General features: G+C 44.6%; 1 protein-coding gene and 1 long non-coding RNA gene across 6 annotated transcripts; one reads left to right on the plus strand and one right to left on the minus strand.

Annotated features, from left to right (window-relative positions):
- Nucleotides 1-8,574: 8,574 nt before the first annotated feature.
- LOC120762890 (uncharacterized) lies at nt 8,575-10,791 on the minus strand. Of its 2 annotated transcripts, none has more exons than XR_005703988.2 (3): nt 10,607-10,791; nt 10,249-10,336; nt 8,575-9,069 (listed from the first exon to the last, which is right to left on the minus strand). It is a non-coding gene; the product is annotated as an uncharacterized LOC120762890 (long non-coding RNA). The 2 variants fall into 2 exon arrangements; XR_005703987.2 differs by having other exon boundaries at nt 10,583-10,791.
- A 147-nt stretch (nt 10,792-10,938) lies between these two features.
- Nucleotides 10,939-22,701, plus strand: LRIF1 (ligand dependent nuclear receptor interacting factor 1). Of its 4 annotated transcripts, none has more exons than XM_040085824.2 (5): nt 10,973-11,008; nt 14,610-14,674; nt 16,748-18,263; nt 19,662-19,937; nt 21,510-22,701. In XM_040085824.2, the coding sequence occupies exons 3-5, from the start codon at nt 16,761-16,763 to the stop codon at nt 21,975-21,977; spliced, it is 2,247 nt and encodes a 748-aa protein (XP_039941758.1). In that variant the 5' UTR covers nt 10,973-11,008; nt 14,610-14,674; nt 16,748-16,760; the 3' UTR covers nt 21,978-22,701. The 4 variants fall into 4 exon arrangements, with proteins under 4 accessions (XP_039941755.1, XP_039941756.1, XP_039941758.1 ...); XM_040085823.2 differs by having other exon boundaries at nt 11,003-11,057; XM_040085821.1 differs by lacking the exon at nt 14,610-14,674 and having other exon boundaries at nt 10,939-11,008.
- The last annotated feature ends 485 nt before the right edge of the window (nt 22,702-23,186 follow it).

Below are 23,186 nucleotides of genomic sequence, written 5' to 3' on the forward strand. Positions count from 1 at the left end.
GTGGAAAGCAATGCCTGGAAAGGGACCCAGGGGTCCTGGTCAATGGCCAGTTGGATCTGGGCCAGCAGTGTCCTGGCAGCCAGGAGGGACATCCCTGTCCTGGGGGGCACCAGGCCTAGCATTGATGGCTAGGCAGGGAGGGGATTGTCCCGCTCTGCTCTGGGCTGGGGCAGCCTGACCTTGAGTGCTGGGGGCAGATTTGGCCATCACAAGATAAAAAAGACATTAAGCCATTGGGGGGCATCCAAAGGAGGGAAACAAAGATGGTAAAGAGCCTTTAGTGGAAGTGTCCTGGGGCGACTTTGTGATGCTTGTATCCCCAATTGTCTGTTCTGTTTAGGCTGGATATTAAGATCTACATCTTTAAGACTGGTTCTGAGAGCAAAGAGAGGGGAAAGAAGAAGCGCGGGGTTTGTTTGCAGAAACTGCACTCCTCCACATTCTTCTGGACAGTGCTGTCTATGGACAGACAGTGAGAGAGAGCTCTCCTTTGCTTTTTAGTTAGTTTTTAGCTAGCTGAGGCAGAGAATTTCCCTGGATGGCTTTTTTCTTTTTCTTGGAGCTGTTCAGCCCTGCTCTGGACTGAAAACCCAGCAAACACCAGGAGCTCATGCCTGCAGCCCACCGGGGCCCAGGACAGCATTTTTCAGCGCCAGCAGGACTGATAAGAGCCTGAGCGAGCTGAGCTACAACCCATGGCAAGGACTTTCTCAGTTTTGCCATCTCTCTTCAGAACAGTGAGAAGTTTTATTGTTTAATATTATTCATTTTTTATGCTTGTGAACACTTTGCTTGTTGAATAAACAGTTTTTTCCACTTTTTCTCTAGGGAATTTTTTTTCCAAACCAGTTAAGGGAGGGGGCCACTTGAATTTGCTTTCTAGAGAGACCCCATTTGGAGGTTTCCTCCCAAAATTTGCCCTAAACCAGGACACATACATTAATTGGCACCCAAGTGTGGCTCAACAAAGTGGAAAAAAACCTGTACTGATTGCATTTTGGTTGTACTTATTCTGTTTGGGATAAAACAGTCATTAGCCATGTTGCTTGAATTCACAATGTTGTTTGGGGTGAAGGCCTTAAAGAGTTTCTAGTCCCTAGGCTTTTTTTCAGGTGTTAATACCTTTCTGGTCCCTAGGTTTATTTTCTTATCCAGAGATAGCTCCCTAATATGTAGTTTTTACAGTAGAGGGGCATGGATTAGAATAGCTATTGTGCTGTGCTTGGTGATAATGATTTATATAACATTTATAAAGGTACTGGAGTTTGTTCCATATATGTAAGGTTTATTTGTCCTAACCTGTGTCCCAGTTCCAGTAGCCTGTTTTGGGGATTTATTAGTAATTGCACCCAGTTCGTAAGAGGAGGAGCAGGGGATGACATTTTTCAGCCTTTCCTTCTCTTTTGAATCTGTTACATCACTTTTGGAGAATATTAAGTTCCCCCTGAGTGTTCAAGATACCATATTCCTGGTATTTAGTCTGGTAAGCAGCTTCTCTAGGATGAGGGTTGAGATGTCCAGAGGAGCTAATGAGACCCCTGACCCAGAAGTAGACCCAGGTAAGGAAGATCCTGAGTGGTGTGGAGACTGGGAGAGAATGGGCCAAACCTTGAAGGAATTTTCTGATCCCCCAGCCTGGAAATTTTCACATGAACAAATTCAGAACCCAGACGAGGTGAGGAAATAACTGGAAGAGAACTGCTACAATGACTCTAAGGGGAAAACACTCATTGCAATAAGCCGGGCCCTGGCGTATGCTTATCGCAGGCTGCTAGATACTGTAGGGCAGCAGACAGAGGCAGGGGAGCAGGGAGATAAATCAGCAGCTACCCCAGTCACTCAGGCTGCAGCCAACCCCACAGCTACTCAGGTTGTAGCTAAACCAGACAGTGAACCTTAGATAGCAGATAAACCAGATAAGGAACCTGAGCCAGCAGCTAAATCAGATAGTGAGCCTAAGCCACTGGCAGTCGCTGCAGGAAAGAAGCACACACAAAAAAAATCAATCGATCAGTGAATGACGATCCAGGGGAAGGACCCTCAAAGCCAGCTTGTGACACAAAACCAGAATTCAAAACTCCTGACACAAAATCAGAAGTCACTATTGAGTCCTTTTCTCTGAAGGACCTTCATGGTCTAAGATAGGATTACACTCAATGACCTGATGAATCTATAATTAGTTGGTTAGTCTGTCTTCGGGATGTTACAGGCGAGGCTACAATTCTGGATGGCACCAAAACAAGGCATTTGGGATCCCTGTCACATGATCCAGTTATCAACCAAGAAATGATGAGGGAGGCTCACCCTTGCAGTCTCTGGGAACGTGTCCTGGGAAGTGTGGCACAAAGATATCTGTGTGCTGACAATCTCTATGCAGCAAACCCAGTGGAAGACCATTGAATAAGGGATTCAGTGCTTGAGAGAAATGGCAGTGGCAGAGATTGTCTTCTCAGATGACCTGAGCACTAGGAACCCAGACTTGGTACCACGTACATCCATGATGTAGTAAAAACTTGTATGACTTGGGCCACAAGGATGCTCTTCTGCTTCAGCAATAATGAAGTGGGATGACACAGCAGAAACTGTTCTTGATATGGCAAAGAAGTTCCCAGCATATTCAGATGCCGTGCATGGTCCAACACATGCAAGAATTGCAGCTGTGGAAACACATCTGCAGAAATTAGAAGATAAGATGGAGGAAAATCACAAGAAACTCAGGGAAGAGATTAAAGAGGGCTTTCTCCAAGTCTCAGCAGTACAGGTCAGAGGTTTTGGTACCAAATGCAGATGTCCTCCAGATAGGGAGAGAAGGTACACACCATGAGCTTAGCTGTGGTTCTTCCTGTGTGATTGTGGAGAAAACATAAGGAGATGGGATGGAAAGTCTACTTCTGCTCTGGCACAACGAGTGCTTGAATTGAAGAACAGCAAGACTCAGAGAGGAAGTTCCACCAAAAAGAAAGCAGCTCCAGTAGCCCGTAGATGAATTCCTAGGTATGATGATGATGATATGCCCAGTCCCCTCGAAGGAACCTCCAAGACATATGCCCAGGGAAAGGATGACCAGGCTTCAAGGGGCTCTGCCTCTAGCCAGGTAGAGGCTAGGGAAAACCGTGTTTTTTGGACTGTGTGGATTCGCTGGCCTGGCACATCAGAATGACAAAAATATGAGGCCTTGGTTGATACTGGTGCGCAGTGCACATTAATCCAATCAAGACATGTGGGGGAAGAATCTGTTTCTATTGCTGGTGTGACAGGGGATCACAAGATTTTACTTTGGTGGAAGCTGATGTGAGCCCGACTGGAAATGAGTGGAAGAAAAACCCTATTGTGACTGGCCCAGAGGCCCCATGAATTTTGGGCAAAGATTACCTCCGAAGTGGGTATTTCAAAGACCCTAAGGGACTCAGGTGGGCGTTTAGGATAGTGGCTGTAGAGACAGAGGTCATCAAGCAATTGGACACCTTGCCTGGACTGTCAGTGAACCCACCTGCTGTAGGATTCCTGAAGCTAGAAGAGCAACGAGTACCAATTGCCACTTCAATAGTACAGTACAAAACAACTTGAGATGCTGTGATCCCCATCCACAAGATGATCCGTGAGCTGGAGAGCCAAGGGGTGGTCAGCAAAACCCACTCACCCTTCAACAGCCCCATCTGGCCTGTGCGCAAGCCTGACGGAGAATGGAGATTGACTGTGGACTACCGTGCCTTGAACAAAGTGACTTCACCATTGAGCGCTGCTGTGCTGGACATGCTGGAACTCCAGTACGAGCTGGAGTCCAAGGCAGAAAAATGGTATGCCACTATTGACATTGCTAACGCATTTTTCTCCATTCCTCTGGCAGCAGAATGCAGCCTCAGCTTGCTTTCACCTGGAGGGGAGTGCAGTACACCTGGAACCGACTGCCCCAGGGGTGGAAACAGCCCCACCATCTGCCATGGACTGATCCAGGCTGCACTGGAAAAGGGTTAGGCTCCGGAGCACCTACAGTATATCGATGACATCATTGTGTGGGGGAACACGGCAATGGAAGTGTTTGAGAAAGGAGAGAAGATCATCCAAATTCTCCTGGGAGCTGGTTTTGCTATCAAGAAGAGCAAAGTCAAGGGACCTTCCCGAGAGATCCAGTTCCTGGGAGTAAAGTGGCAAGATGGATGGCGGCAGATTCCCACTGAGGTCATCAATAAGATCACCGCAATGTCCCCACCAACCAGCAAGAAGGAAACACAAGCTTTCCTCAGCGCCATATGTTTCTGGAGGATGCACATTCCCGAGTACAGCCAGATTGTGAGCCCTCTCTACCTGGTCACCCGCAAGAAGAACGATTTCCACTGGGGCCCTGAACAGCAACAAGCCTTTGCCCAGATCAAGCAGGAGATCGCTCATGCAGTAGCCCTTGGCCCAGTGAGGACGGGACCAGATGTGAAGAACGTGCTCTACTCAGCAGCCGGGAGCCATGGCCTGTCCTGGAGCCTTTGGCAGAAGGTGCCTGGGGAGACTCAAGGCCGACCACTGGGATTCTGGAGCCGAAGCTACAGAGGGTCCAAAGCCAACTCCACTCCCACAGAGAAGGAAATCTTGGCTGCCTATGAAGGAGTTCAAGCTGCCTCAGAGGCGATTGGCACAGAAGCACAACTCCTGCTGACACCTTGACTACCGATGCTGGGATGGATGTTCAAGTGGATTGCTCTCATCACACAGTGCGGCCATACCAGAAAACTGAATCACCCTGGGATTTTAGAGATAATTACAAATTAACACAAAGGTGAAAATTTTGGTCTCACTGATGAAAAGGAACAAGAAGTGACATGTGCTGAAGAAGCTCCACCGTGCAACCAACTGCCAGCAGAAGAAACACGCTATGCTCTTTTCACTGACGGTTCCTGCCGCATCGTAGGGATGATCCGGAAGTGGAAAGCAGCCGTATGGAGCCCCACACGACAGGTTGCACAAGCCACTGAAGGAGAAGGTGGATCAAGCCAACTTGCTGAACTCAAAGCTGTTCAACCGGCCCTGGACATTGCTGAAAGAGAGAAATGGCCAAAGCTCTACCTCTACACTGATTTGTGGATGGTAGCCAATGCTCTGTGGGGTTGGCTGGAAAGGTGGAAAAAGGCCAATTGGCGATGTAGGGGAAAACCAATTTGGGCTGCAGATGAGTGGAAGGACATTGCCACTTGGGTAGAGAAGCTACCTGTCAAAGTCCACCATGTGGATGCCCATGTCCCCAAGAGCCGGGCTAATGAGGAGCACCGAAACAACGAGCAGGTAGATCAAGCTGCAAAGATAGAGGTGTCAAAGATAGACTTAGATTGACAACACAAGGGAGAGTTGTTTCTAGCTCGATGGACCCATGATGCTTCAGGCCATCAGGGCAGAGATGCCACCTATAAGTGTGCAGGAGACCGAGGGGTGGATCTAACCATGGACAGTATTTCTCAGGTTATCCATGACTGTGAGACGTGTGCTGCCATCAAGCAGGCCAAGCGGGCGAAGCCGCTATGGTATGGCGGGCGATGGTCCAAGTACAAGTACGGGGAAGCCTGGCAGATTGACTACATCACCCTTCCCCAAACCCGCCAAGGCAAGCGCTATGTGCTGACCATGGTGGAAGCCACCACTGGATGGCTGAAGACCTACCCTGTGCCTCACACTACTGCCCGGAACACCATCCTGGGCCTTGAAAAGCAAATCCTGTGGAGACATGGTACCCCTTAGAGGATTGAGTCTGACAATGGGACTCATTTCAAGAACAGCCTTATAAACCCCTGGGCTAGGGAACATGGCATTTAATGGGTGTACCATATTCCCTACCATGCATCATCTGCCAGGAAAGTGGAGAGATACAATGGACTGTCAAAAATCACCTTGAAAGATTGGGTGGGGAATCTTTTAAAAATTGGTATCAGCATCTAGCAAAGACCACCTGGTTAGTTATAATATCTGAAGCTCCACCAACTAAGCAGGGCTTGCCCAGTCTGAGCCCCCACATACAGCAGACAGAGATAAAGTCCCAGTGGTGCATGTCAGAGGTTCATTAGGGAAGACAGTTTGGATCAATTCTGCCTCGAATACAGAAAAACCCATCCATGGTGTTGTTTTTGCTCGGGTTGTTTTTGCACATGACGGATGATGGATAATGCAGAAAGATGGAACAACACGATGTGTACATCAGGGAGATCTGATTGTTGGGTGAGAACCATGTGTAAATATGCTTGCTGTGTAAATGTTTGCTGAATGCCACTGCCATTGTCTGACTATACCTGTATACTGTATCTATATGTATGTATGTGTTTGTAGAGTTAGAATTTATATTAATTTTGTTAATAAGCTGACAATATGGGGATAAGGGGTGGTGTCCTGTGGTGACTTTGTGATGCTTGTATCCCCAATTGTCTGTTCTTTTTAGGCTGGATATAAAGATCTACATCTTTAAGACTGGTTCTGAGAGCAAAGTGGGGGAAAGAAGCAGCATGAGGTTTGTTAACAGAAATTGCACTCACTCCTTCACATTCTGCTCCTGGACGGTGTTGTCTACAGACAGACAGTGAGAGAGAGCTCTCCTTTGCTTTTTAGTTAGTTTTTAGCTAGCTGAGGCAGAGAATTTCCCTGGATGGCTTTTTTCTTTCTTGGAACTCTTTAAACCTGCTCTGGACTGAACACCCAGCAAACACCAGGAGCTCATGCCTGCAGCCCACCAGGGCCCAGGACAGCATTTTTCAGTGCCGAAGGGACTGATAAGAGACTGAACGAGGAAAAAGAGAACCAAGGGCCTCAATCCACTTCTTTTCATAGTTAACCCAGTGCAGCCTCTTATGTTAATTAGATTTTTTTGTGCTGTTTTGTTCAAAAATGCACAGCCAACCCTTTGAGTCCTTCTTGAGAGGGGGGACTGAACATGAGTCTCTGGGAGTCAGCTCAGCTTCTTCTCTCATCACACCTTTCCTGTTGAGACAGTCACAATATCTTAGACAAATCATGCCTGTGCCTGATCCTCTGCAGAGGAGGATATAGCCAAAAAGGAAGCCCACCGGTGACCTTCTGGCTCTCCACAACTCCTTGACGGGAGGGGGCAGTTGGGGGAATCAGGCTCTGCTCCCAGGGAACAAGGGATAGGACAAGAGGAAACAGCCTCCAGCAGTGCCAGAGGAGGTTTAGTTTGGATATTGGGAAAAATTTCTTCATGGAAAGGGTGGTCAGGTCCTGGCACAGGCTGCCCAGGGCACAGGTAGAGTCACCATCCCTGGAGGTGTTCAGGGGATATACTTTAGCAGTGGCTTTGGCAGTTCTGGGTTAACAGTTGGTCCTAATGATCTTAGAGGGCTTCTCCAGCCGAAATGATTCCATGATTCATGATTCTGGGTTGTGTCTAGAATTACAGGTCTTGTAGAAAAATGGAAAGAGATTCACAAGCATGAGTTTGGGCGTAAGCAAATCCCATTGACGAGTTGCTGGCCAAGAAGTATGAGAGCTTGTAAGGGCTCCCTCGTCGGCTGAAATGGCGGTAACCTCTTGATGCAGGCCAAGGGTTGGATCAGTGCAGGATCATCTCAGAGTGGTGACGTGGACAGATTGTGACCGGTCATGGTGCCTTTGCCTGTTGTCACATGCCAGACACTGTCCTCAGCTGCCCCCATGACACCTTGCTCTGTGTAAGCACACCAGGGGTTTCATGGCAGTCTTAATTTATAAAGGAATAGTAATTCTAAAGATTATAATTTTTTAGGCGTATCAAGAACCACAAAGACCAGAGGATGGTCTTAATCTCTGTGTCTTGAGCCTCAAGATGTGCCAGCAAAGGTTCAAGTTGGACATAAGGAGGAATTTCTTCATGGAAAGGGTGGTTAGGATTAGAAGGGGCTGCCCGGGGAGGTTTGGGGTCTCCATCCCTGGAGGTGCCCAAGGAATACCTGGACATGACATGCAGTGCTCTATTCTGGCTGATAAGGTGGAGAACTTTCACAGGTTGGAGTCAATGGTCTTGGGGAGCTTTTCCAATATGAATGATTCCAGGATTTTGTGGATGACTTTATAACCCAACTCTTTGCCTTGATCATGCTGTACATGAAATAGAAGGAGGATGACTGGGTTGGGTATCAATTACACTAGTGAAGAGGAAGACCTTGGAGAGAATCAGTGGGTGGCTGCTCTCCTCCCTCCCAGCTGGGGATGCCTTCTTGGTAAGATTTTGCATACAATTATTATTACCCATGTTAGCACATCATTATTGGTATGGTTGTTGCTCATCATTGTCATCATCATTCTATTGTTGCTGGTGCATTTATCAATGGCAATTCCAAACCTGTATTTCTGTCGTTTCAATAATTCCAATGTTTGTGAATTTGTGATTATTAAAGTCCTCATTGAGTAGGACCAGACCTGTGGGGCCCAACTGGTCATGATCGGACATTCAACCCAGCCGATCCCAGCCCCTCTGAGGACCAGCTGGGACAGGGGGATTATTTTCTCCCAAATTCCCATCATCTCCATGTTACACCAATAATTGTCATGGGAAACCACCTGATGATGGAAAAATTAATTTAGTTTATTGCAAATTAAAATATACTTGGATGGTGAGAAACCAAGACAAGACTTAAACCACTTTTTTTCTCAGGCTCAACTTCACATCCCCAACTCCTCTTTCCCTCCAGCCCGGGCAGTGCAGTGGGGATGGGGAATGGGGGATGTGGTCAGTGCATAAAAACTCCCTCTGCTGCTCATCCTTCCTAGCATTTCTCCTGCTCCAATGTGGGTACTCCATGGGATGGAACTCCATGGGATGGATGTGGTTTCTTCAGACACATCCACCTTCTCCTGTATTATCCCAACACCCCATTGTTACCACAATCCGGACATTCACAAATCCAGAGAGTTTTGACTCATTCTCTTGCTTGGGGTGGAGGGGGGAAATGGGGGATCCATTGGTGGTGGAGTCACCATCCTTGGACATTTTCAAGGAGTGACTGCATGCGGCATTCAGTGGTCTTGTCCAGCTGGTGACTGGTTAAAGGTTGGACTTGATGGTCTTGGAAGTCTTTTTCAACCTTCTTCTGGGATTCTGTGATCCTGGTCATGGAGCAAGAGAGAGAGAGCAGACAGAATATGAAAGGGTCTTTCAATCAGGGAGCAGCTTCAAGATCAGTGACAAGATTCTCTCAAGCAATTTTGTAACATCTCAGAATCCCAGATTGGTTTGGATTGGGAGAGACTTTAAAGTTCATCCCGTCCCCCACCCTGCCACAGGCAGGGACACCCTCCACTATCCCAGGGTGCTCCAAGCTCATCCAACCTGGCCTATCTTCATGGATAACATGACACAGAGCACCATGTTTGGTGACTGTCAGTGTGTTTGGCTCGGGGCTGGAGAAGCAGCTGAAGCTCTGAGAAGCTGGGGTTGGGGCTGACAAGGTTCTGGTTTACTATCTGAGCCATACGGGCTCATCCCTGCCAAAGAAGGAGAATGAGCCTGACAACATAGATGGAGGGACACAACTTCCAAAGCTGTTCCTCCACATGTGGAGAACAGCCAAATGTGTCCCCAGCAATTTCTGGTTGGTGAAAGAAAAATTTTAACAGGTGATTTTGAAACTCTTCCCTTCCATGCAATAGAGAGTCTGACACTGCAAAATCATGGAATCATTGAGGTTAGAAAACCCCTCCGGGATTATCAAGTCCAACCTGTGACCAATCCCCACCTTGTCAACCTGATAAGTTTCACTAATATAATATAATATAATATAATATAATATAATATAATATAATATAATATAATATAATATAACAATATGTCATGCAATACAAGATGTATTATATATAATATTTCTATCATAGACAAACACCTTTAGTATATGTATTTATACACTTGTATACACACACATTCATGTCTATAGGTCCATGTGTTTATACAGTCTCAGACCTTTTTATCCTAATGTTACACCAGAGAGTACTTAACAATACATAACGTGATTTGTGTTGTTTTCTCTCTCTCACCATTTTATACACACACTATATATATTTATACTCTACAAATGCACACACTCCCAGGCACTCTTTCATTTCTCTATATAACTTTAAAAACACAGAATATATAACAAAATGCACAGGATATTTTATATCTGCCATGTGTTATTCAGTGTATTACTTGTACTTATATTTACTATTACATCCTACAGAGTCATGTTATTGTTTGCTGTTGGGTACTATATACTGCTATAGTAGAACATAATATATATATATATATATTACATATGTATATCTCACAGCCTCAGTCTCCTTTTATGTGCGCATGTGTCTTTGTAGTCTGTGCAAGGTCAGGTGCCCCTTTTCATAGCATCTATATAATATAATACAAAAATATATTTACTTCATGTAATCAATAATACAGATTGCATAAAATAATATAAAACATAAGAACATAATAATGATAAAATTTTATAATGTTTGATTATAAATGTAAGTATTTGACTTTTATTTCAATTTAATATTTTACCAGTTAATTATAATTATACAATTATATAATGATACTAAATGATCTATTATACTTTGTTCTTAATTTTGTATATTACATAACATATATTACCCAGAAAGCTCACTGATAACATACAATTCTTCTCACGTGTGTATGTGTTCACTCCACTCTGACAGACATCTGTCCTTGCATACATTATTTCATATATTTGCCCACGCAAATTGCCTATTTAAACACCGGCCCACACTCAGCGGTGCTGGCCCGCGGCCAGCCCGTGCCTCATCCACAGCCGAGCACGCTGCTGCCGGTGCCGGTGCCCTTTGCCGGGCGCCCCCCGGCGCCGCCCCGCCCGTTTCCGCTCGCACCGGAAGCGCCACCCGCGCGATGCCGCGCGCGGCCGCCGGGCGGCGCCACTTCCCGGAAGCGGCGTCCCGGAAGCGGCCGCTGCAGGGGCGGGGCGAGCGGAAGTGACGCGTGCGCGGAGCCGCGGCGGGGCCGCCCCGCCATGTCGCGGAGCCCTGAGCAGCGGCCGCAGTTGTGAGTACGGGCGTGCCCGGGGGTTCGGCTCGCAGGGACGCCCCGCCAGGTACGGTCCCGCCGCTCCCCGCCCTGCCGGAACCCGTGGGCGGAAACGGGAGGGCGGGGGCGGCGGCGGCCCCGGCGGGACGGGCGGGGGTCGGCGGGGAGGGCGTCGTCCTATTCGTCCCTTCCATTTCTTCGTTATCCGTTCCTTTCTCATCTCTTTCTTTTCTCTTTCTGTCCCGCCCTTCCGCCCTTCCCTTATTTCCTTTTTCCGTTCCCATCCCAGGCGGGGCGGTCTGGGGGCAGTTCCAGCCCCGCCCCACGTGCGATGCCGTCTCCGGCTCGACGCCAGTTGTGTTTTGATTGTATTTTGCTGTCGGGGGCTCTTGGTATTTGTTGTCACTGCGGCCACATCGCGGTGAGGGTGGGATGTGCTGGAGGCAGCTGGGAAACGGGGAGTGGGGACGTGAGAGGAATTGAACCTTTCACAATCATGAAATTATTTCTGTTGGAAAAGCTCTTAAAGATCAATGAATCCAACCACTCCCCCAGCACTGCCGCATTCACCACTAAACCAAGTTCCCAAGTGCCACATCCACGGATGGTGACTCCACCTCTGCCTTGGGAAGCTTTTGCCAGTGCTTGGCCACCCTTTACATGAAGAAATTTTCCTCAGTATCCAACCTGAACCTCCTCTGGTACAGCTTGAGGCTGTTTTATCTCCTGCTGTCCCTTGTTCCCTGGGAACAGAGCCCAAATCCTCCCCAGCTGCCCCCTTCTGTCAGGAGTTGTGCAGATCCAGAAGGTCCCCCCTGAGCCTTCTTTTCTCCAGGCTGAGCCCCTTTCCCAGCTCCCTCAGTCACTCCTGATGCTCCAGAGCCTTCCTCAGCCCCATTCTCTTCTCTGGACGCTCTGGGTCGGTTTCACTGATCAGGTCCCTCATTACCATCAAGCCACATAGAGGTGTCTGTGCTGGATTATCGTGCCGAGGGATTTCTCTGGGATGCCCAGCTCTCTGTGGTTCCATTTCTGCTTTACACTGGGGAGCTCAGCTGGCCCAGCAGGTCCAGCCATGGTTTGGCTCCTGATGCCTTTCCTTGTCTCTCAGGAGTTCTCACGGTGCTTTGTGTGCTCAGGGGTGAGGTTTGGGTGATTTCTGAATCCCAGGGCTGCTGTGGGATCCATGTTGGCTGTTTTTGATGGTCACAGATTTTACCAGAGGTTTTGTGGCTGGAGGAGGATCTGATCATGGATCAGGTGAGCTGTGGTTGGTAGTAGAGCACAGGGAGCATTTCCTGGCAGTTTGCATATACACAATTATCTGTACTTAGGGAATGTTCCACAGTGGATGAAAAGAGTTCCCAGAAGCAATTACTGTCAGACAGAAAGTGGATTTTCTGCCATTACTGAAAGCTTCTGGCTTAGGATAAAACCTCTGTCGTTAGAGATGGCTTGAACTGAAATTCTGGTCAGGATTCCTCCAAATTCCACATCAATTTCCTGATTTCCTTTAGATGATGATAATGATAATAATGATTATTGTATATTATCTAGATTATGTTACTATACATTTTTTATTATTATTACTATTATTATTTTATTACAGTTTTCAGATAATCCATGGAATGAATGCAGCTGTATAAAATAAATATGTCTCAACTGCAATCAATTAATTTTACTTTGTCCCTGGGTGCACGTTTCCAATTGACAATAAATTGTTATTTTGCCGCTTCCTGGATCCAACTGAACCCATTAAAATAAATTCTTTTGGTTCTCTGGAGTGGCCCGTAGTCCCTGGCTATTTATTTTCATTTGTAGATGGAAGTTGTGCTGAAAGGATCAGGGAGTGAAGGCAGATGGAAAAGTTTCTTCTGACGACTTTGCATGAAAATTGAGCTAGTTTGTCTCTTTGGTTTCCGTTGATGCATTTTTTAGTGGCACAGTGAGGATTTCTGTGGGAATCGGGTGCTGGTGGTTGCACTGCGTTTGGTAGATGAATTTGTTTGTCAGAAATAAATATTCCTATTTCCTGAAAATATTCCAAGGGTGTTTTTGTTAATGCCAGCATAAAGGTCAGAAGGTGAATATTTGAATACTCAGTATTTTGTGTTTTGTGCTGCTTACTGAGAGAAATGAACAGTGAGAGAAGTTTAGACGGTAAAACTGGGGTGTCTGGTCAAGAAGACAGGAATTCTGGTGAACTGAAGGAAATGTAGATTATTCTTTTTATTTTTCTGTCTTGAAATAAGTGAGTGAAGAAATAAATCTCCCACTTTCTTTCTGTTCACTCTGCTACCCTGCCTTCCTTCATGCCACATCTGTAGGGAGGTGTTGGCTTTGCCATGCACTGACTGTTCACTGGAAGAAATCTTCTTTTGGGGTCCAAAAAAAGAGATCTGTTTGACAGATCAAATGTGAATGTCATAGAATTTTATTTGATTGTTTCTATTGAATTTGGTAATTTCTCTGGTTAAATAAGATTTCTACCAGTCCACCTTTTTTTTTTTTTTCTTTTTTTTTCTTTTTTCCTTTCAAGAGCTTATTTCCCTCATGGCTTGTTCATGGATCTTCTTAGGCCTTTCTAAAGTATCATAACAACACAATTGTTTCTGAATATTCATATATGAGACTTGAGGAGGCTTATTCTTGCGGGGGATTGGGAAGTGAAGGAGGATGAAGAGGAGAAAGAAAACTACTTCAGTAACTACGGAAGAAATCCCTAAGGACAACCTGACAGGGTACAGATTTCCTATAGTGGTGGGGTTTTTTTATTTTTTAGAAAAAGAAATTAACACATTCTTTAACCAAATTAATGTGACCCTAAAAAGGGGATACTGAGGGAGTTTTTTTCATTCTGCTTAAGAGATTCTTAGAGATTCATTAATTCAAAGAAGCACTGACCTTGAAGACTGAGGCAAAACAACTTCTAACTCTCCATCAGTCAAAAATGTATGGGAACAGTATTTTATTCTGGTGACATGAAACTTCCTCATCATTATTTCTTTGTATCACCTGGGAAAAGCTTATGGTGTGGAAATTGTTACAATGAAGCCTTTTCAGCTTAGAGAGTTAAACACATTTGCAGTGATCCTTTCTCTCCTCCGTTGTTTGAGTAAATCTGTGGGAATTCGACTTCTCAGTATCTCGTTGGACTTTTCCTTCTCTCTTGCATATCCTTTAGCTTTTTGTCATTCTCCAAACATGTAAATACGTGATATTTTTTCAAGTTAAATAATGTTATTTCCTAGGCAATTACAATTTTGGGGCATCTTGCTCTTTTTCATGGAGAAAAAAGCTACAGTTGCCTTCTGTACTCATTAAAAGCAGAATGATCTGGAACTCAGGCAAATGAGATTCTTTACACGTGCTTTTCCCCCTCATCTACTTTTAAAGTTCCTGTTTGTAGTGTAGTCAAAACCAGTTTTTTAGTTGTCGAGCTGGAAGTAAATGGTAATTCCAGGTGGAATGAGGAGGTGAGCGCTGGAAACTGACAGAGGAAAATATTGATGCAGATCTATCTTCAGCTCATCTCTCCCTGTTTTTCTTGCTTCCTCTCCCTCTGATCTGCTCCCTGTCCTCTTGCCCAAAAGTTAGAAGTGTCCCCTTGCTTTAACAGGTGGAGGAATGAGGTTTCTTCTGCCCCTTCGTGCCAATTTGCAACCCTAGTTAGTTGGGGTACAGGTAAGTGCATGTTTCTCTGTTCAGCAGTTCCACATTGGTGGGACTTGCTGAAAAATTCCTTCTGAATTTGCCTTTACTTATTATATATAGAAGCAAATTTGAGGCTGTAGATCATGGCGTTATGAAAGAGGTGTTGAGAGATTTGAAGCACAGAGCAGATAGTGTTGTCCAGGAGCTGCTGCTGTTCTTCATTTGCATTGTCAGTAATGCTGGAAGGTTTAAAATGCTCGAAAAGTCTTTCTTCTCTGCTTTAATTATGTTCAAACACACAAATATTTCTACTTCCTCTTCATTTAAGCAGAATTGTTTTCTGTCAAATTGTTGCCTCTCAGTGCTAGTCCATCTCAGCAGTCATTTCTGATTCCAAGGCATCCATTTTGCTCCTAAGCCCTCCAGTGACAGTTTCAGTTAGGAACCATGGGATATATTGCCCATATTTTAATTTTCAGTACCTTGAAAACAAAAGTACTGCAGAATTTCCTGTCCAGTGCATTGATACCTCATGTAAAAATCTCAATTTTCGCACACTGTTATCTGAAATGAGGCATTGTACCAAAATACTAGGTGTGGGAGTTAATTCCAAGGTCGCAAGCAAGGAAGGCTCTGTTCTGCCTGATGCCTTTGTGTGTTGGGCAGACAGTAGTGGGGTGTTTGTGTCAGTCCACAGGGGAATGGGACCCCCAGCAGCAACTGCCCAACTTTGGGAGTGAAGAGCATTCCTCTGACTTCCCACTTGATGGGAAAAGGCAAAGGTTGGCTGACTCCTGAGCAGACACAGTGGTGGGGGTGAGACACAGCACTGAGCTCTCCCAGGCACTGCCCCAAGCTGAGTCAGAAGTCCGAAAAGACAGAAAAAATGCTGGTTTCAGAACTACCTGACAGAAAGCAAAACACCACACTTGGTGTCATCAGGATTGGACTGGGAACCACTCCCATGTCTGTGTTCCCGAGGTATTTTTTGATGCAGGAAGTCAGTGGGCTGGAGGTGGTGCTCTTGGTGACTTCAAGTGGAGCTGCCAGCTCTGCCTTTTAATCGCTCTAGATCTGCTGTCAGGAAACAATTTCCAGTGATTTGGTCTCTTCTTTCCAGTTAGGGCAGCTCTGTTTGGCTACACGATTCTCTGCAGTGTTTTGGGCAGTAGATTGTTCTGCTCAGAGTCCAGGGATTCTTTGCAGAAGAGCCTGCTTTGGGCAAACACCCCTGGAGTGGGGAGTTCCTTATTTTGCCATGGACTCAAAAAATCTTGGCATTTGCAGCAGTCATTTGACAAGATCTGTTTGTCTCTTGGTGAGTTCTTACCTTCACCTGCAAGAAATCTATTTTCTCTCCAGATGTCCCTGGTCCTGTTTTCATGTGTTCCTCCTTGGTTTTGAAGCCTTTTCCTTCCCAGACTTAGACTTCTGTTCTCAAAAACCTTTATAACCCAGTAGCATTTGAAGGTTTTCTATCTCTTTGAGGATGAACCACCTCTGTGGTCTGTATCTGCCTTAAGAATGGCTGGGCAGGTGCGATGGAGGCACAGGAGCCACCTCTTCCACAGGATAAACATATCCTGCTTCCAAATTCCATTGTTGTGTCTGAAGTAATTTCTGTTTCCATCTTGACATGCAACTACTCTGCCTGTATTTTCCTGAAGTGTTCCTGAAATTTATATTAATAGTACTCAGGAAGGATATAAATAGTAACAGTGAGGTGGAAAAGGGAAAAGTAAGACTTCTCTGGGAAATCGGGAGGTAGTGGTTTCATTTCATAATGAAAGGCCCCATGAGGGGAAGAAGAGGTAATGTGAGGTGTTTCCTAGGGTATTTTAACTTATTTTTAATCTGAAAAAGTTGCCATTTCTTGCTACTCTGGGATGTAGAAGTTGGATACTATTTTCAGACAGTCTGAGGTGGTCTGAAATGGAAAGCCAGGTAGGTCAGTAGGAAGCTCCTGAAGCTCAGGTATTTTCCAGGAGTTAAATTGCTTCAGCCCTGGGTGTAGAGTTCACTGTTGGTTGTGAATTAAAGTACCTATGCTCGTTCACTTACACTGCCTTTCATTTTTCTCTCTTTTCCCTTTTCTTTGTTAAGCATTGCAGGCTGTATGTACCGAGTCGTTCAGACAACGGGACCAGATGGAAAAAACCTTCTGAAATTGCTTCCTGTTTCTAAAACTTCTGGGAGCTCTGTGCCAGTAGTTCAGTCTCCAGCCATGCCAAATAATTCTAATGCAAATGTTTCTAGCCCAGTCCGTCTTACTTTTAAGACACAGCTTGGCAATACTGCTGCACCTTCATCTATTAAGATACCTATTTTTCAGCCTCCTAATCCTGGAAAGATTATTCTTACAAGGACATTAGACAAGCAGGAGAGTGCTAGGGCAGGTTCTGAAAAGGAAAGCTTGATTCCAAGTGCAGCTGCCAATGCCCAGAGCAGCTGTGCACCCATGGATGGAGTGCAGAACGTGGCCGTCACGAGCTCCTCTCACCAGAGCAGCACAACCTACATGGTGATGAACACCAAACCCCTCCCAGTGACTGTCAAGTCTCCAATGCTGCCAACCGGACACCATCTCCAGATTCCAGCTGATGCAGAAGTGAAATCTGTTCCAGCATCTCTTTTGCCACCTGCAATACAGCAAAGAATCCTGGCAGCTGCAGCCACCAATGTATCTGGAGGGGCTGACAATACAAAAACACCAACAGTGATTTATGTGTCACCTGTGAACACAGTGAAAACCTCCCAAGTCCTGCCCAAGCACTTGCAGGGCTTTTGTCCCAAATCTGCCACGGAAGTTTCAAAGACACTGATAGTGACAGCTGCCCAAAAGGGATCTGGTTCTTCTGAGCCAGTCACATCCGAGGGGCAGCAGTGCCAGCGAACTCCCATGAAATGGATCGTGCAAGAAACTGCCCCTCTCTCAGCAGCTTGTCTTATCCCTGTAAAGTCTTCAAATAATGTGGCTTCCAAGATCCTGAAAACTTTGTCAGACTCCAAGAATGTAGAAGTTAATCCTGCAAATATTTTGCCACTCTGTTCTAATGGTCCTGGTGGAAGCCAAACCAAAATCACACCTTTAAAAGATAATGCTCTGGTCATGTACAATGGGAAAGTCTATTTATTGACCAAAAGAGGCTCTGATGTTCTGTCAGCCCAGGCTGACAAACAAACGTCATCCTCTTCTGATGCTTTACTTAAAAAGGAGACACCCAGGCAAATTGATTCTACTGAAGTCAATAAAATAACCAGTAAAGTGGTGAATCTGGTGTTGTCAAAAAGCAAAGGAGTGGTGCTGTCTCAGAAAGACCCAAAACCATCTACGGTCTCCAAAAATTCATCATCACTTGGCTTAAGAAATGACTTGAAATCCACACCTGCAGCTCTGCTGACATCAAGTGCTAATCAGCAGGATCCCACTGTAATCCATAGACAGAGTTTGCCCTTCACCAAGAGCATTTCCTGCAGTGGAGTGATCCCAGTTCCAGCAGTAGGGATGCAGGAAGGTGTGTCGCAAAATGGCAAAGACATGAGTCATTCCCCAAGTGCAGCAGGGGCTGTGTTACCTCAGGCTAAGCAGGAATGTGCTGTCAGTAAAGACAGGCCAAAGGTAATAAATCATAAACATGCCACTTCACTGTCTGGTCAGTGGTTCTGTGGTCCTGGTTTTAGGTGGATACAATGGCTGTTGATGAGTTCACCCATTTTTGTAACCAGGTATCCTGGAAATGCTGCTCTAAGGTTGGTTCTAGTCAATAAATGGCCTTTTTCCCAATAATTTTGCACTGTACAGGTGAGAAATGCATAGAAGAGAAAGTGGTAGAGGAAAGGTGGCTTTTGATTTCTTCCCAAGATAAATGGCCAGCAATAACTGAACTCCAGGGAGGCTTTTCATGGTTTGGGCTCTTAGGTGTTGATGCCATATGCTCACGGCACAGCCTTAGGGTTGTAGGGGTGATGTAGGGTAGAGAAGGACAAGTTTGTGGCTTCACAAGAGGAAAATAAGTTGGAAGAGCAGAGTTTGTTCTCTAGAGAGAGCTCTGGTGTGCCACTGTCAGCTGCAGACTCTGCTTTCTCTGACAGCCATGGGCAGGAGCTGTGTTCCCTTTCTCCCTTGCCCTGGTGGGAAGGGGTTCACCTCCTTCACTCCTGGGTTCACATCAGGCAGAAGGAATGCTTGAGATCAGTAATGGCTGCATTGACATAGTCTTTTAAGATCATAATGTTGAAAATATGTTAGAAGTTGTAAGCCTCCAATCCCCAAACTCCCCGTGCAGGATGGGGGTGATGTTTTTAGTAGCTTGAAAGGCCAGGATAAATTTGTCTCCAGATAAAAAAACCATTCTGAAATTCATTTGTGTTGTCCAGGCAGAACAAAAATGTCAGATGAGTGTATTTTTGCAAATTTTGGACGTTTAATTGTTGCAACAGACTGTAAGACCTAGTTTTTTGATTGTCACCTGAAAAATGGTTGAACTATAATTTATTTTCTTCAGTGTTGCGTGATGCCAAGTGTCAGCGTTTGCCTTTGCTTTAACCTTGGTGAGAAACAGCACAGCAAGTTTGGTGTTCTTTTCCCTAAATTTGCTAACCTCTGGATTTCAGAGTAAAGACACTACCTGCTCTTCTGTTGTCTTTCTTTGGTGCTTTGAAGGGGTAGAAGAAGTGATTCTCTTGTTGCTTTTTTTTTTTCTGTGGTTGCTGTTGGCCTGGACAGTTTCTGGATATTCCACAATGTACTTGGAGTGTTAAATAACGAGTGTTAGACCTACGATAATTTGCATATAATTTATCAAAATTGGCTTATCTGTACTAAATGTTGCCTGTGTTAAACGTAGCTCTTGGGGAATGGCAGACAAAATAAATATTCACCTATCTTTCTAGTACCTATTTTTGTATATTAATATATTTTATCTTTTTTATATATTTATATAAAATATTTTATCTTTTTTTATATATTTAGAGTGAGAGAGTGATTGATGGCTCTCTCACTGTTTCTGTATTTCAGATCCAATGTGAAAAGATGGATTCACCGGGAAAGGTTATTCAGACCAAACACCAAGAGCACCCACACTGGAGACAATACGTGGAATTAAGGAAAAAGTTTGGTCTCTTTAAGGAGGAGAGAGTTTACCTTACAAGAATACCATTAAGGGCCTTCTGTGAGAATCCAGAAGAAAGGGTTTGTTCCAGTGACAGCTTGGAAAGAAAAAATGATTCTTGCAGCTCATCCTCATTGGATGTGGAAATGAGTCATCATCAGGAAAGTTTTAAAGATGAAAAGGTATCTGGGATTTTTCAGTGCTAAACACGCTCAGAAAGTAGTGTATGTTTAGTCAGTAGAAAGCTGGAGGTATTTGGAGTCTCCCACCTCTGAATTCACCAGGAGAGTCAGGAGTTGCTGGAATATCTGTGAGAATTGTTCCTACAACTTGTTTGAGATTTCTGTATGACTTGAGCACCCTCTAGGAATTTTTATCCTTGTTTTTGGGTTCTACTGGAGGAAACTTGAACAACAAATGTGTGGGAACTGACAGTGGTTAGAAATTAGATTTTAGGTTCCAGGCAGTAGCTTGAAGCCTGTGGGAAAAGCCAAGTACATAACTCTCTCACTTGGGCCTGGGAAATCATAAGGAGGAACGCAAAACAATCCTTGCAGATATCTTCTTCCTGACACCTGTTGTTTTTCCAACATCTTTACTGATAAAGATGTTTACTGAGAGGCGTTGGTCTGAAACAACCAATATTCGTTGTACCAAAATACTGCATAAAAGACCTTTCAATAAACCTTTGCTATAAGCCCTCCGAAGAAACCGGAGTTCTACATATTGTTATTTGAGCTGTCCCAAATGGTAACAATACAAATGCTTTTGAGAGGACTATACCTACTACTGTGGTGATGGTCCTTGTTGGAATAGGGACCAGACCTTGGGAGCCTGATTTATATTTAACCCTCTGTAGATGGTTACATTTGTCTAGTAGTGCAGTGGGTACAGGCAGAGGAATGGGTTTGTTAAGAGAAATTTACTTGTGGATCTGTCCAATCTTTAGAATTACAAATGTTATAAACTTTGTCATTGGTTGGGTACTTTGGGAAGAAAGAACTTCCATGTTAATGCATGGAAAGGATTTTATCCATCCAAGTATTTCTATTCAGCTACATTTTCTTCTGTGTGATTCTACTCAATCAAAGACTTTCTCAGGTTTTACTAATCTGCTAATAATTAGCAGATCTATGGCTGCTCTTAATATCGCCATTAATATTAACATTACCATTAACTTTAATCTGTCCCTTGGAAGTGTCCAAGGCCAGGTTAGATGGAGCTTGGAGCAACCTGGTCTCATGGAAGGTGTCCTTGCCCATGGCAGGGCGTTGAATGGAATGAGATTTAAGGTCTCTTGCAACTCAAAACAGGATGTGATTCCGTGATTCAAATAATAAAACATCTGGGAGGAATTTAGTCTTATAGTGGACATTACTCCTCAGATTGAGGTTTTGGAAATGCAGACATGAAGAATTCTTCTACACTGAATTTTCCCATCAAATTAGAAAATATTTCTGTTGCAATAGTGCTAACTTAAACAGCTACAGGAGGTGATGGACGTGTCCAGGAGAGGCAGGCATGCAGTGTTGACTAAGGAAGGAATTCAGTGTTTTGGAATTGTTAACTGGGAATCTTTACTGGAAAAATATCAAACACAGAAATCTGTTTGTTCCTTTGCTGAAACTTCCAGGCAGTAATTTTAAAAAGCTTGCAATAAATAACTTGTAATTTGTGCTTAGAGAATTTGATATTATAACGTAGCTGATGCTGAGTTTAACAAAACTGAATTTTGTCTGTTTCTAACTGTGCAGGTAATTGTGGGTCTGGAAGAGGATTTGACTAGGAGAAGGAAAATAAAATACTCACCTTTGTCAGACAGTGGCAAGAAGAGGAGAACTTCAATTAAATCAGCGACAGATCCCAGTTCAGAAACCACCAGCTCGAGTTCCAGTGCACTTAACAGGAGTGTTTCACCTCCACCAGGCTCACCACAGTCAGGTGTTACGACTGGCTCTGTCAGAGTGTCCCAAGGGAGGGACTCAGAGCAGGACACGTCCCCCCGGTGCAGTGACACTACCCACCCGGGGATTTCAGTTTTAGTGACATCTGAAGAGGATGCTTCCATTCTGGAAGGTTCTTTCCGAGATGATGCTTTCCCTGTGGCTCCCCCAGACCTGGATGAGACGATACGGGATGAAAAAATCAACCGACTGAAGCAGCTCCTGCGGCAGCGGGAGGCGGCTCTGGAGGAGATGCGCCGGGAAATGCAGCAGAGCTGAGGCGCCTGCCCTGGGGATGCCGACCTCATGCATCACCTCTTCAGTGACTTCAAGAGGAAATCCCTTGCCTAAATTAATATTTCTTGTAGATGGAAGAACTATATGAAGTTTAAGTGTGTGTGTGTGTGTGTATTTAGAGAACTGTAGGTTTTTGTTAAATGCCAAAAATAGGAGTCTTGGACCATCAAATTCTACTTCTAGGACATGATCCAAGAGCACAGACAAAGGGCATTTTTACCAGCATATTTCCCATATTTTGAATCGAGGGGTTTCTGTATTAGTCTTAGCAAATAAACTTTCCCTTTTCGAATTCCATGGCCTGGCTCTTAGAAACCCAATGCAAATTGCAAACCCTAGTTGTAGGTACTTTTTTGTTTGTTTTTCTCATGTGCATGAGAACTTTGTTGAATTCCTGAGAACTGTAAATTTTCAAAGGTCAACAGTTAGTGGTTAATAAATGCTATTTAAAGGATCTGGGAATTAAACTTTAGACAGTAACGATGGAGATATTTATACAAAAGCTTTTGGAGATGTAGAGAGAGGCAGGAGGAGCCATGTGACAATTGTTTGCATTCATGGCTCTCCCTGTCATTATTGTGAGCCTTTATAAGGCCACGGCCAGCTGTGCAATGTGGAAATTTGGTTGTGGGGTTGTTTTGGAAGGGTGGGGTGTATTTTTTTTTTTTAACAGAATTCTGTTAATAATAATTTCTTGAAGCTAAAAGACTTCTTTATCCCTGTGTGGTATCTTTATCAGTCCTCAGTGAGTGTCTTTTAATTTGTTGTTGTTTGAACGTGTCTCTTGCCATCTTCAGTTATGGCACCTTAGTTTGCCTTGTAGGAGGGGATGTGCCCTCAGACTGCCTTTACATCCTAATTTTTTTAGAACTTTGTGTGTATTTTCCTGTGATGCTCTGTTGTATGTGTAGGGACACCTTTCCTTGTCCTCTATTGTCCATGTCTTTGATCCTTGCAGGTTTCTTCTGCAGTTTTTCAGTTTCCCTTCCACCAATTAATAACTTTTTTTGCCAGGAGAGTTTGTCATTGTTTTGTTCTTGTCTGTTTATGTTCATATTAAACATCGCCAATCCTTGCAGAGCTCTGCTGCAGATTTGTGTTCACAAGAAGCTGTTTTTTACTGTCCTTTTGTTTTTATTCTTATTTTGTTTAATCAAATTTTCATCTGCAGGATTTTCATTTATTATCCTA

This window comes from Hirundo rustica, chromosome 24 (genome assembly GCF_015227805.2).
Source record: "Hirundo rustica isolate bHirRus1 chromosome 24, bHirRus1.pri.v3, whole genome shotgun sequence".
Taxonomy (NCBI): Eukaryota; Metazoa; Chordata; class Aves; order Passeriformes; family Hirundinidae; genus Hirundo; species Hirundo rustica.